This window comes from Lissotriton vulgaris, chromosome 8, assembly GCF_964263255.1.
Source record: "Lissotriton vulgaris chromosome 8, aLisVul1.2, whole genome shotgun sequence".
NCBI lineage: Eukaryota > Metazoa > Chordata > Amphibia > Caudata > Salamandridae > Lissotriton > Lissotriton vulgaris.
Window position 1 is genome coordinate 286,163,935 of NC_141696.1, and position 13,162 is coordinate 286,177,096.

The 13,162-nt window shown below is 43.4% G+C and overlaps 1 protein-coding gene across 3 annotated transcripts in view; it reads left to right on the forward strand.

Moving 5' to 3' along the window:
* Positions 1-13,162, forward strand: part of SAMSN1 (SAM domain, SH3 domain and nuclear localization signals 1) — a 523,635-nt gene that overhangs the window by 427,270 nt on the left and 83,203 nt on the right. For 2 of the 3 annotated variants that reach the window (XM_086934053.1, XM_086934055.1), the window contains one exon: positions 10,990-11,196. In XM_086934053.1, coding sequence (XP_086790179.1) covers positions 10,990-11,196 — 207 coding nt within the window. The remainder of the gene's footprint in view (positions 1-10,989; positions 11,197-13,162) is intronic. The other variant, XM_086934054.1, reaches the window with a different exon arrangement.

Consider the following 13,162-nt stretch of genomic DNA (forward strand, 5'->3'; position numbering starts at 1 on the left):
GCGAATTCGCAATTCACATTGATTCCTATGGGCCTTTTAGCCCATAGGAATGAATGGGAATTGCGAATTCTCAATTGAAAATTCGCATTTTTTATGTGATTCGGTAAAAATTGCGATTTTTACCGAATCGCATAAAAATAAGGAAAATAATGCATAGGCTTTTGCGAATTCTAATTTGCGAATCGCTATTTTTCGCAAATTAGAATTCGCAAATGCCGATATTGATGCATGTGGGCCAATATTCCTTAATAATGCCCAAGTGGATATAACACAGTTATCACCGTAGTGAGCCGTTAAGCCAATAAATCATCCAAATTTATGGAGAGTCCATCTAATATCTGTAAAAGAAATAGCGGGCAATAAAAACTTAAATATGACAACCTAGGAACATTATAGCTAAATGGCTAGTTTGGCAGTTATAATTTCCTTCAAGGTAAATGCACAATGAATTCTTACTCAAATTCCAATTCAAATGTACCACATGTTTCCAAACCAATTATTAAATGCAACTCTAATCTGGATTTCCACCAAACTTGGCAAAATTGTAGGGACTGGTAGCCCGATGTGCCTTTGCTATGTCTCAAGATATGTGCTCCAGTGATTTTTGAGTAATTTAGGTTCAAAAAAATATATATATCTATGGCAGCGCCCCGGTACGCGCACCGGGGAGCGCTGTGGGCGCGCCACGCGAGGTGCGCACGGAAAGCTGATTGTCTCTCTGGTGTCTGTAAACTTTTAACAGTCCGGAGCGGCCGCCATCTTGTGTCTCGGTAGGATCGAGACACAAGAGGTGGGAAAAACAAAGGGGGAAATTACCATAAGGGGGTAGAGTAGACCCCCCTTGACCCCCTAGGTATGATGTAGGGGCTATTTTGATTTGCCCTGGGGGAGCGCCCGGTACGCGCACCGGGGAGCGGACCGGGAAGCGTTCCATGTGGAAAAAAGAATGATAGAGTTTTTAAAACATTTAGCCTTTTTTTAGAAATTGGAGGTAGTTCTAAAAAGAACTGTTTTTTTCTTCTTTTTGTTGTTTTATATTTTTTTTAATGTTTTTTGAATATTTTGTACTTTTTTTGGCTTTTATGAACTATTTTGTATTTTTTTGGTTTTTTTTATGGGGAGAAACAAAAAACAGAGAATTCAAAATGGCTCAACAGAAGCAAAAAAAATCAGGAAAAAATTAGGGTTTTGTGGGGCAATTGTGGTTGTCACCAGCAAGTAGGCTGAGCTTTATGCTCTGCTCACCATAGGTGATGGTTTTACCACAAAATATACAAGTAACTCTGTATTCCCCAAACCGTGGTTGTATGCAAGGGATCGTCTCCCTTGTTTCTGGACCCGATGGAGTGGGTTGCTTTCTTTTGGAGGTGGTGGTTGAAGATTGGTGAGGGTTGCTGGCAAGTTCTCTCACCTCTGCAGCAGAATAGTTTATTGGATGCTTGCTCTGCATATGTCTAATCATGGTATTATTACCGAAAGAATATTTTTTGTTCGGGTTACCCCTTGAAAGTTCCATGCCACAGATTAGGCAAGTCACCTTGGGTGCATTGACTTTTTTCTTGCCCTCTGGTACAGAAAAAAACTCCCATTCAATGTGCTGCCTTGGTTTGTATGGGGTATTGTCTTCTTGCAGCCATCTTCTCCCCTCTTCCTCCACCTCCTCTTCTTGACCACCAATGTAATGTTGTGGTGGTCCTCTTGGTGGTGGTGGTGGTGGTGGTGGTGGTGGTGGCTGAGATGCTCCAGCTGCTGCTGCTACTGTAGCCATTTTAAAGTAAAAATATTTTTTCACAAAGATGTTCAAACAGGTCTTCCTCAGTCAAAGGACAAAGTCAGAATAAGGAATAAAGGTGGGGTCTTTCATCATTTGAAAAATAAACTGTCCTGAACCAATGAAAAGTGTTATTTTCAGGTCGCAAGACCAGGGGCTTCATCATTATGAAACCAAAACTGTTATGAACCAATGAAAAGTGTTATTTTCAGGTCACATGACCCGACCCACTGAAAGGAGTTCTGTCAGTCTGTCACAAGGATGGTGTCATCAGTGATGTCATGAGTGATGTCACTGACCATGTCATGAGTGATGTAATATGTGACGTCATCAGCAGTGCATTGCAGGCGCGCAAGTTATAGTGAGTCCAACTAACTATAACGTGGGAAGTTCAATGGTTTTATGTCAGTAAAATTTCCAGCTAACTATAACTGGCGTGAAACCTATGGTTTTTACAGTGAATATATATATATATATATATATATATATATATATATATATATATATCGCTGCACAAAGTGATCCTCAAGCCACACGAGAGCGCTCGGCAGTGTGTGCTCTGCCCAGGGTCGGATCCTGACCCAGGAAGAATTTTGTTATACAAAAGAGGCGGCACAGCCAGGGTACTCGTTCAAGCCTTATTTAATTACTGCTTCACCCCAAACGCGTTGGTGGGGTGAAGCAGTAATTAAATAAGGCTTGAACGAGTACCCTGGCTGTGCCGCCTCTAATATATATATATATATATATATATATATATATATATATATATATATATATATATATATATATCCTGGAAACTCGAGCCACTTCCCAATACCACGCTCGGCGGTTTTAGGCGAGGAAGGAGACACAGACCTCTGTAGTTTCTTCTGGGCTGAAATCTTGTTTATTAGAGAGACCCAAACACACAACGCGTTTCAAGCCCATAAGCCCTTGTTCACGTGTAAAAAAATGGAGAAAACGCCATCTACCATTTAAAGTAAAAACAACCACTCACCTTGTCTGACATCATAGGTCACTTGGTGATAGGTAGAGACAACAGACTTATTGTACCACAAAAATAGTTTTGAAGTTCCATACTTAATAGGCAGGATAGCAGCATATGACACACTCTTTATGTATATACATGTTATTAAAATTGTAAAACATGTAAAGTGCATAAATGGCATAGTATTTATATATATTAAAAAAAAATAAACACTGATTTTCATAAAATTCTCATTGGATAAATCCAAGACTGCCTACATTTCTGCTGTCATATAATTGAATTATCACCGGATAAATCCGAATTTGATCATCTCAAGAGATGACGACCTGCGTGTCATTCGTGCATAACAATTTGTTTTTTACGATTTTTAGTCAATCATTTTTTAGTGAATACAAAAGTGATTGTAAAATTTGCAAAAAAAGTGCATATATATAAATATAAAGTGCTGGTATAGACAAGGTCTTCGATTCATAATTTGATTTTCCAACCTATCAGATATTGGTGTATTTGCTTAAAACTACCAATAGGTCATAGACAAATCTATTGTCCAAAACCGGCATACAATTGATAAAAGCCACCAATATAAAAAATATATAACCATACAATAATTAAGTTCATTAAAAATCAAATCAGAGGGTGAGAGAACAGTATTGTGTAATTCATATAACCGGGAAATTAATACAAGAGCAATATCTGTTATCCCTAATAGTGATAGGTCTATATGTATACACTTCCTTGTAGGAAACCAAGCTCTCCCTGTGTATTTCTTTTCAGAATATATATATATATATATATATATATATATATATATATATATATATATATATATATATATATATATATATATACATATATATATATAACATATATATATATATTTATATTACCTCCAGAGCGGTTCCTTCGCGGGAGTTTTTGCAGCGCTCTCGCATGTGCGGTGTCCTGCGGCAGAACCAAGCCGCTAATTATCAACACAACTTTTTCCCGTCAGGGAAAACAACGGGTCGCACAGCCAACTTGGATTTAAACAGCAATCCTTTTTATTTCTTTCTTTTCAAAGGGCAACAGGCGCAAAGATCTACGCGTTTCGGTGTCACTCCACCTTGTTCACGATCACCGGGTTTGCCCCACCCACAAACATTTAAACACATTTTTTTCCATTTTTTTCAAAACCAAAAGTATTTCCTGTCACATGTCATGCCAAGGATTCTGGTCCTTGTAATTTTACCGAAAGTTTAACAAAAAATTGATTATTAATGTTAGTGCAACCAAATCAATAACTGAGAATAAAGTTCAAATGTTAGCTGCATTAATTCATGCGCCTTCCAATAGGCAAATATCACAGTCATTTGTTCTGCCTTCCAATAGGCTGACTACTACTGATAATTTACACTGTTCATTGTGCATAAAGTTCTGATTCAAATGTCTTATCACAGGTGCACATATAATTCCTCCGATTGGTTCAACCCATTCGGGTGCAGAGTCCTCAGGTTAATAATAAATCTAGATTCAGCTTGTCTCAATTTTTTCGCTCGGTCACCTCCCCGCTCACCTTTGGTTATTGTCTGAATGCCATAAAATCTCAGTTTTTGCCAATCACCCTGGTGTGATAGTTCCATATGTTTGGCTATGGCATTGGAGCGGTCCTTATGAATTGTGGCCCTCATATGTTGTAAGATACGTTTTTTTAATTCCACAGTTGTACTTCCCACGTATTGCATGGGGCACGGGCATTCCACTACATATACAGTAAACGGTGTTTTACACGTTATGCATTGTCTGATTTGCCATTTCTTTTTGTTAGCCAGCGTGATTTCCTTTGTTTGTTTGGCTATCTGGCACATTTTGCAGCCATGACATTTCATGAATCCTTTGGTTTTCAGCCAGTCATCCTGTCGTTTTCTCTGGAAATGGCTGTGTATTAGGTAATCCTTGAGGTTTTTTGCACGCCTATATGTTATCGTAGGGTGCGTTCCCATGAGCTCCCTGACAGTGTTGTCTAGTTGTAACAATTTCCAATTCTTACGGAGGATTTTGCCTATCCTTTCACTTTCTTGTGAGTAATCCATGATTAGGCGAATTTTGTCCGTCTCAGTATCATCCTCTTTATTTTTCCTCTTCAAACATTCCTCTCGTGTTTTTGTGTTCGTTTTTATGAGGCTGTTTCTAACTGTTTGTTGTGGGTATTTCCTTTTGATGAATCTTTCCATTGTCTTTTTACTGTTCTTATTCCACTCATCTTCGACAAAGGCGGCAACGTGATAATCCAGGACCGTGGTGCATATGAAAAGGAAGCTAATCGCCAACTAAGAAACCAAATGCACTACGAAAAATTGAAACACAATCCAACCATGCACTCTTCTTGCAGCACTCTAATCATCCATTCACTATCCATGCACTCATGCAATGACCCATGCACTAACTCATGCACTGCTACCATCCCCTCAGCACTACCCATGCAGTCCAGCCATCGCCCTGTCACTATCCATGCACTACTTCAATCACCCAGTGAGCAACCTGTACTTATCCAATCACTCTGCCAAAACCCAAGCATTTATAAATTCACCATTCACTCTCCTGGCAGTACTCTAATCATCCAGTCAGTACCCTTGTACTCATGCAATGACCCACTCACTCCCCGTGCACTACTCCAGTCACTCAGCCACTACTATGTACTAATCCAAACACTCTGCCAATACCCAAGTACTTATAAATTCACTCAGGCACTTACAGTATTCTAATGTATCAGTCAGTAGCTATATACTCATGCAATGATCCAGGCACTAACTGATCACTGTTACAATCCCCTATGCACTACCCATACAGTCCTCGAACCACTTACACACTTCTTATTTGCTCCTTCAATTCCCCAGGTAGTACCCATGCAGTCACACAATCACACTGTCACTCCCGTTGCACTCCTCCAGTCACCCAGCCCTTTTCCATGTACTAACCCAAACAACTATAACACCTATAGTGGTAAAAGACTGACAGGGGGATTGCTGGAGTGCAAAGTGGTCCTCAGGGATTGTAGCACTACACCTGTTAGTGCCTGGGTCATTCCATAAGTACATGTTTAGTGACTGGATGATTAGAGTACTGCAAAGAGAGTACATGGTGAATTTATAAGTGCTAGGTTATTGGAGCAGTGATTGGATAAGTACACAGTGCTGACAAAGTGATTGGAAGAGTGCTCACAGAGTGGCGGGGGAATGCTGTAGTGCATAGGTACTGCTCTGGTGATTGTAGCTGTGAATGTATTAGTGCCTGGGACATTGTATGAGTACATGTGTACTTACAAATTGACCATGCACTCTCCTTGCAGCACTCTAATCATCCAGTTATTACCCATGTACCTATGCAATGGCCCAGGCACTAACACATGAACTGGTACAATCCACAGAGCACTACCCATGCAGTACAGCAATCTCTCTGTTACTCCCTGTGCACTCTTTCATTCACCCTGCCAGCACCATATACTTATCTAATCGCTCTGCCAAAACCCCAGCACTTACAAATTTACAATACAGTCTCCTTGCATTACTCTAATCATCCAGTCACTACGCATGTACTCATGCAATAGCCAAGGCACTAACTCATGCAGTGCTAAAATCTCCAGAGCACTACCCATGCAGTCCAACAAGCCCCCTGTCACTCCCTGAGCACTCTTCCAATCACCCTGCCAGCACCATGTCTTTATCCAATCACTCTGCAAAAACCCAAGCATTTATAAATTCACCTTGCACTCTCCTTGCAGTACTCTAATCCTCCAGCCACTACCCATGTAGTCATGCAATGACCCAGGCACTTACACATGCACTGATACAATCCCCTAAGCACTTCCCATGCAGACCTCTAACCACCTACACACTACTGATTCACTCCTCCAATTACCCAGGAAGTACCCATGGACTCCAGAAATCCCTCTGTCACTACCCATGCACTCCTCCAATCACCCAGCCAGCACTATGTACTTATCCAATCACTCCGCCAAAACCCAAGCAGTTATAACATCACCATGCAATGTCCTTGCAGCACTCTAATCATCCAGTCACTACCCATGTACTCATGCAATGACCCAGGTACTAACACATGCACTGCTACAATCCCCTGAGCACTACTGATGCAGTCCAGCCATCTCCTTGTCACTACCCATGCACTCCTCTAATCACCCAGCCAGCACCGTGTACTTATCCAATCACTCTGCCAAAACCCAAGTACTTATAAATTCACCATGCACTCTCCTTGCAGTACGCTAATCATCCAGTCACTGCCCATGTACTCATGCAAAGACCCAGCCACTAACACATGCAGTGGTACAATCACCTGTGCACTGCCCATGCAGTCTTCCAATCACCAAGCCAGCACCATGTACATATCCAATCACTCCGCCAAAACCCAAGCACTTATAAATTCACCATGCACTCTCCTTGCAGTACTGTCTTCATCCAGTCAGTACCCATGTACTTATGCAATGATCCAGGCACTAACACATACACTGGTACAATCCTCTGTGCTCTACCCATGCAGACCTCTAACCACCTACACAGTACTGATTCACTCTTGCAATTACCCTGGCTGTACCCATGAAGTCCAGCCATCGCCCTGTCACTACCCATGCACTCCTCCAATCACCCAGCCAGCAGCATGTACTTATCCAATCACTCTGCCAAAATCCAAGCACTTATAAAATCACCACACACTCTCCTTGTAGCACTCGTATCATACAGTCACTACTTATGTACTCATGAAATGACAAAGGCAATAACTCATTGCAAATACAGAGGAGGTCATGATAATCACAGGGGTACCCCAACGCATAGTGTTCCCTAGTATGTGTTGGTGTTTTCACTGTATTCTAAGTGTCTTTTAGCATAGCACTGGCTCTAGGCCTGGTTAGTCAGAGTAAGTTACCACCAGTACCCATCAGCAAAAAGTTGGGGGCACAGGAGGACTTTCTACTCCTCTGTTGGGTCTTTCTGCACACATATTGCTTCTTCCTGTGCTTGTATTTGTCTTTCTGGACTTCTGTTGCCTCTTTCTGCATTTGTCTTGCTTTTTTCTATGCTTTTCTTCCTCTTTCTTCACATGTCCTACCTTTGTAGGCATAGTTAGAAATTAGCATTTAAAAAACCTTTGAAATTCACTGAAAAAAACATAGGTTACAGGGACATTATAGTTAGAAATTAGCCTTTAAAAAACCTTTGAAATGCACTGGAAAAAAACATAGGTTTCAGGGACTTTATAGTTAGAACTTAGCATTTAAAAAACCTTAGAAATTCACTCAAAAACCACAGGTTTCAGGGACGATATAGTTAGTTGGACATTTCACTCATACAAAACAAGAGAAATTCGGCAGTTATAGTTAGTTAAGCTAACAATAACTTGCACCACCGCAATGCACTTCTGATGATGTCACATATTACATCATTCATGACCGTCAATGACATCACTGTTGACATCTCAACTGGGGGGTGAGACCATATGGGTCCCCTCCCGAGTCTCATTAGGCCCAGGGAAGCTCTTCTCCAGGGCTTTAAGTATTTTAAAAGGGAGGGCGTCACAAGCCCGCTCCCCAAGCCTCATTAGGCCTTGGGGATCCCATCGCCCACGGCGTTACATTTGACACCACTCCCCGAGCCTCATTAAGCCCTGGGTATCCCATCCACCAGGGCCTTAAGTATGTTAATACACATATTGATGTGTGCAAGGTCACAAAACATGTTATGGTGGATGTGTAACAAATAAATCAAAGTTATTGGAGATCTGTGGGGTCTCTGTCTGGTCCCTTTGGGATTGGAGAATATATGTATATAAAAATAATCTTCTTCTATCAGGCATATTCCCCCTGAGAGTATATATATACATATAGGTGAGTACCCACCCAGGGCACCCACCATACACAACAGTGGGTGCCGCAGGGGGAGCACTAGAACCTTGCAGCCCCAGCCAGCTCTCCACCTACTGAGGAAGCTGGCATTGCTCCCGCCCCCACTGGGAACAGCTATTTATGCTGCTCCTGTCGGGTGGGAGTAATACATTAATCTGTTTCTATGCCCGCATCAGTGCAGGAAAACAGATCTCAAGTCTGCTCCCAACTCACGGGAACGTTTTTAAAAGCTCCCGCCCGCTGGAAGCAAACTTTGTGTTTGGTCTTGTTTGGCGGAAGATTTGAAAATGCTCCCTCCAGGCTGGAGCAAATGCAAGTTTCCCTGCCCATGCTGGTGCCTGGTGCCCCCAGTGCCATTAATGGCTCAAGGGGCGGGGGCTTCCGTTTTAAAAAGTTAATTAGCCCTGGGGGATGGGATCCCCAGGGCCTTTGGAGGCTAGGAGACTGTTGCCACAAGGCCCCCTTATACCTATTGGGACATTTCTGCATAGGGGGCGGGTTCCCCTGTGTGTTAAATTGCTTGGGAAGGGGTCCTAGTGGCCCTTCTGCCTTTAATTGATTAAATCAGCCAAGGGGAATAGGTCCATGGGACCTATGTTAGCTTGGGTGGGGCAGTTCTCCCCTTCCCTTATAGAATGCGCCACTGTGGGTGGGCTCCCCGTGGACTATAATGGCTCCAGGAGGGGGCTGCATGCTGCCCTACACTTAATTAAACAATGCAGCCCGAGCCACCATCTTGTCGATTTTTGGTTGATTTAGCAGTAGTCCCGCCGGCTTGCGGCAAAAATTGTCAATTACTGTTTATTTGTGCCCCAGGGGACTAAGTCCCTGAGTCCTATAATGGCTGCCAGTAAACTTGTTCTGATGTTGCTGGCAGCCAATCAGAGTGCTCACTTGTGCATTGACCCTAGGTAAATAAAGTACCCTGGGCCAATGAGAACGCTCTATTTTTGAATTGCCATTCCCACAAGAGCCTCTCAAGCCTCTTGCGAACCCAACAGTCAAGATATACAATTATTTTTTAATCTTCATTTCTCAAAAACTACTGAACAAATTTCTGTGTACCAAGATCTAGCTTCCTGCCAAATGTGGTGTAATTCCATTCAGTAATTTTTGCTGTAGTCCTTCTAAAAGAAATCTTAGGAAATGCATGGGGATTTCCTGTTTTCAGTCCCTCGTTTTTTCTCAGCCCCCACTATACGGATCACCCTGGCACTTTCCATACACAAACTAGCCAAAATATAGCACCAAGGCTAGGGAGGGCTTAGGACTCCCTCCCATTTGATAAAAAAAGGCTCTGGAGTATGTGCTCCGTGGGGCTTTTAATGGCTTTGGGAGGGAGGCACCCTCCTCTTTATAAAAAAAAAAACCCTGTGGATGGGGTCCCCAGGGCCAGGGTCAGTGGCCAACACCCAGCCATGCACAGCCAAAGGCCATGTGCAGTGAGAGGTTGGCTGACTTTGGGGAATTTGGCCACAGGCGGGGCCTTGTGGCCAACCACCCACCAAGCACGTCTGAACGCCATGCACATTATGCGGTTGACTGCATGCAGGAGGTTGGCCATGGCCAGGCCCTGTTGCCACTCTCCCCACAGTGCACAACGGAAAGCTCTGCTCAGTGTGGGGTTGGCTGCCTTATGACCAAGACGTTTTGTTGATTCAAATGGCCATCAAATGCAACCACTTGATAGTTATTTATGTGCATTTTAACTCAGACCTTACTTATATGCATTCAACACCCAATACAGATGGTTGGCTTAGCCTTTCCTCCTTCTGACTTACATTAATAGACTAATTTTTACTTAGATAAAGTTACATGTATTAGCCCACTTCCCTTGCCACCTGTACCCTAGTGAGCAATGCCCCCTCCCAACCACAGTAAAAACACGGCTGAGACAAAGGCATTGTTTAGATATAAATTATGCAAACAGGTGAGCTGTAATGTATAGCTGAATATGCAGCTACATCATTTGTTTGCGTCCTTTTAAGGATCTATCCTTCTATAACCGTCCTAATGTACTTTTTTGTATGTACGGTTTTTCTCACTGTCTCTGTTTCCTCTCTATCACAATCACGTGTGTTTTCATGGACTTATGCATGCACAGCAATATAACATAATGTCCAGTTTCATATAAAGCCTTTGCATAAGTGACATGGCCCGCATTTTAATATGTCTAAAGTATTGCATTTACGTTGTATAAGTCCACTTGAATGCGTTTTGCTATAACGCAATCTAATTGTGCATCATTTTACATGACATTATTTTACAAACATGTATCCTAATCATTGTTTCAAGAAAAATGTGTTTTCGTAATTATTTTTCAACTTATTTCTCCAGAAAGGAGACGTCATAGACATTATCAGCAAAACCCCCATGGGCATGTGGACGGGCATGCTAAACAACAAGGTGGGAAATTTCAAATTCATATATGTTGATATTATCTCAGAAGAGGAAACTGCACCAAAGAAGACACTGGTCCGCAAAAGGAGTAAAAGACCCAGACCTAAAACCCTTCAAGAGTTCTTAGAGCGGATCTATCTACAGGTCGTAAATGTATTCACAAATACTACTACCTTTGTCTGAAATGTAGAACAGAACAGATATTGTTATTCTTTGAAAGCAGAAGTACTGCTTTGAGACTAAGAGCCTGATTTAGACTTTGGCCGACTGTTGTATGGTGGATATGACATCCACTGGTCCCAAAGATGATTCTTAACTTTGACTAGGGGTTCCTGTCAGTGTTGCAAAACTCTGATGGACTCCTCCATCAAACACAGTCCATCAAACTTTTATAAAGTTTTATTTTTTTCTAAAATAAACTTCCACAGCAGGAGTGTTACTGAAAAATGTAAAATGAACGGTACCATTGGTGTGAGGGTCAGTTTTTAGGTCGAGCAGACCTACCCTCAATGCGTGAGCATTGAAGGGTGTCTGCTTCAGACCTATTGTGGCCCGTTAGTGAGAATGCTGGGAATGAGGACACCAATCTGTTACGAGCTCGCATTTTTCCCCGCGGGAGCGCGCGTCTGACCCGCGCTTGCGCAGATCAACTCACAGCCCCTGCTCGCACACAGCAAGCCCCCACCCCTCTGCATGCACGCATACACAGGCGCGCGTGCGCGCACACACACACACACACACACACAGGCGCGCGCATGCACACGCAGGCATACGACACACATACAGGCTCAATCACACACAGTCACGCACGCGCGCACACACACACTTCCCCCCTCCCCTCCCCGGCATACACACAGGCACGCACGCACTTCACTTCAGCCCTGGGCCCCACTCACCGACTGCGCTCTTCCGGCGGGCTCCTCACGGCGCGGCGCGGCTCGTCTCCTCTTCTTAATCGGCCTCTCGGACCTCGGGAGGCGGGACTTCCGGTCGGCCGCGACCTGATTCGCCGGCCGGCCAAGAGCTTCCGGGTCGCCGCGGGCAGCGCGGCGGCACTCCGATGCGCAGTCCCTTTTCTTCAGATGCAGGGGTGTCCTTGCTTACAGAATTTTATCGTGATTCACTGTCTTTCAGCACCGGTAGTTCAGTGCTCTCAGTCACGTTATACTGCTTAATAGTGTCACATGATGGCTTTTTAAACAACATTACTTTGCACGCTGAGGCTTTTAGTTTCAATGTTCCCGTTTTCCATGAAAAGTAATAAATGTATAGCAGTATGCGAAGTGAGTACTCTTTTGGCTAAACAGAAGTCCAGAATGGCTGACGGTGTTACATTGGTCTCCATAACAAACATTCCCTCAAGGAGGGCACCTTCAAGCCCATCACAATTTAGCTAATGAGGGTGGTGCACCTAGTATCAAGGATCTGTCTCATAACCCTCCACTGCTTGAGGTGTCTCAATCTAGACCCAAGTGGCTCTTTCTTATGTGTGATCTCTTCAGCTGTTCTATATTCGTTTTTAAGCCATCCCTTTACAATATGGGACTTGTAGTTTCGTGTTCCCCCATTAGAGAATAAGCGTAGTCACTCCACGCCCTTGCAATTGAATCTTAAAAAGCAAGTTTGCACCCATTCACCGTTAGGTATATAAATAACTCTAGCATACCAGGAGCCAGTTGGGAGCTATGTGTATATACCTTAAACCTCATGAGAGGTCTCCGCCAGCATTGGAGGCTTTCTCTGTCCTCCTCTGACCTCAGGGCTCTCCCTCTCTGGCATTGAGTGAACTGACTCTATCCCTGCCTCCTCAGAGCCCCCTGTATTGCAAGCTTAAGGTGCTGAGTCAACATCTTTAAAGTGAGAGTTCCTTTAATCTCACACCAGGGAGACAGAGTGATTGTCTCCCACACTTCCCTCCCAGACTTTTTTCTGTCTCTCATTTTATCTATGGAGGGATCACCGTGATTCACAATGGGAGGGGGGCTGTCTCTGTCACTCTCACTAGTAAGGCATCTGGGTCCAACAAAGCAGGGGTTAGCTCCAGTATTCACTGAGGGTGGCTGTCCACCCAGGAGTTCCCACTGTCTCATACTGGAGGAGGCTGTCTCAG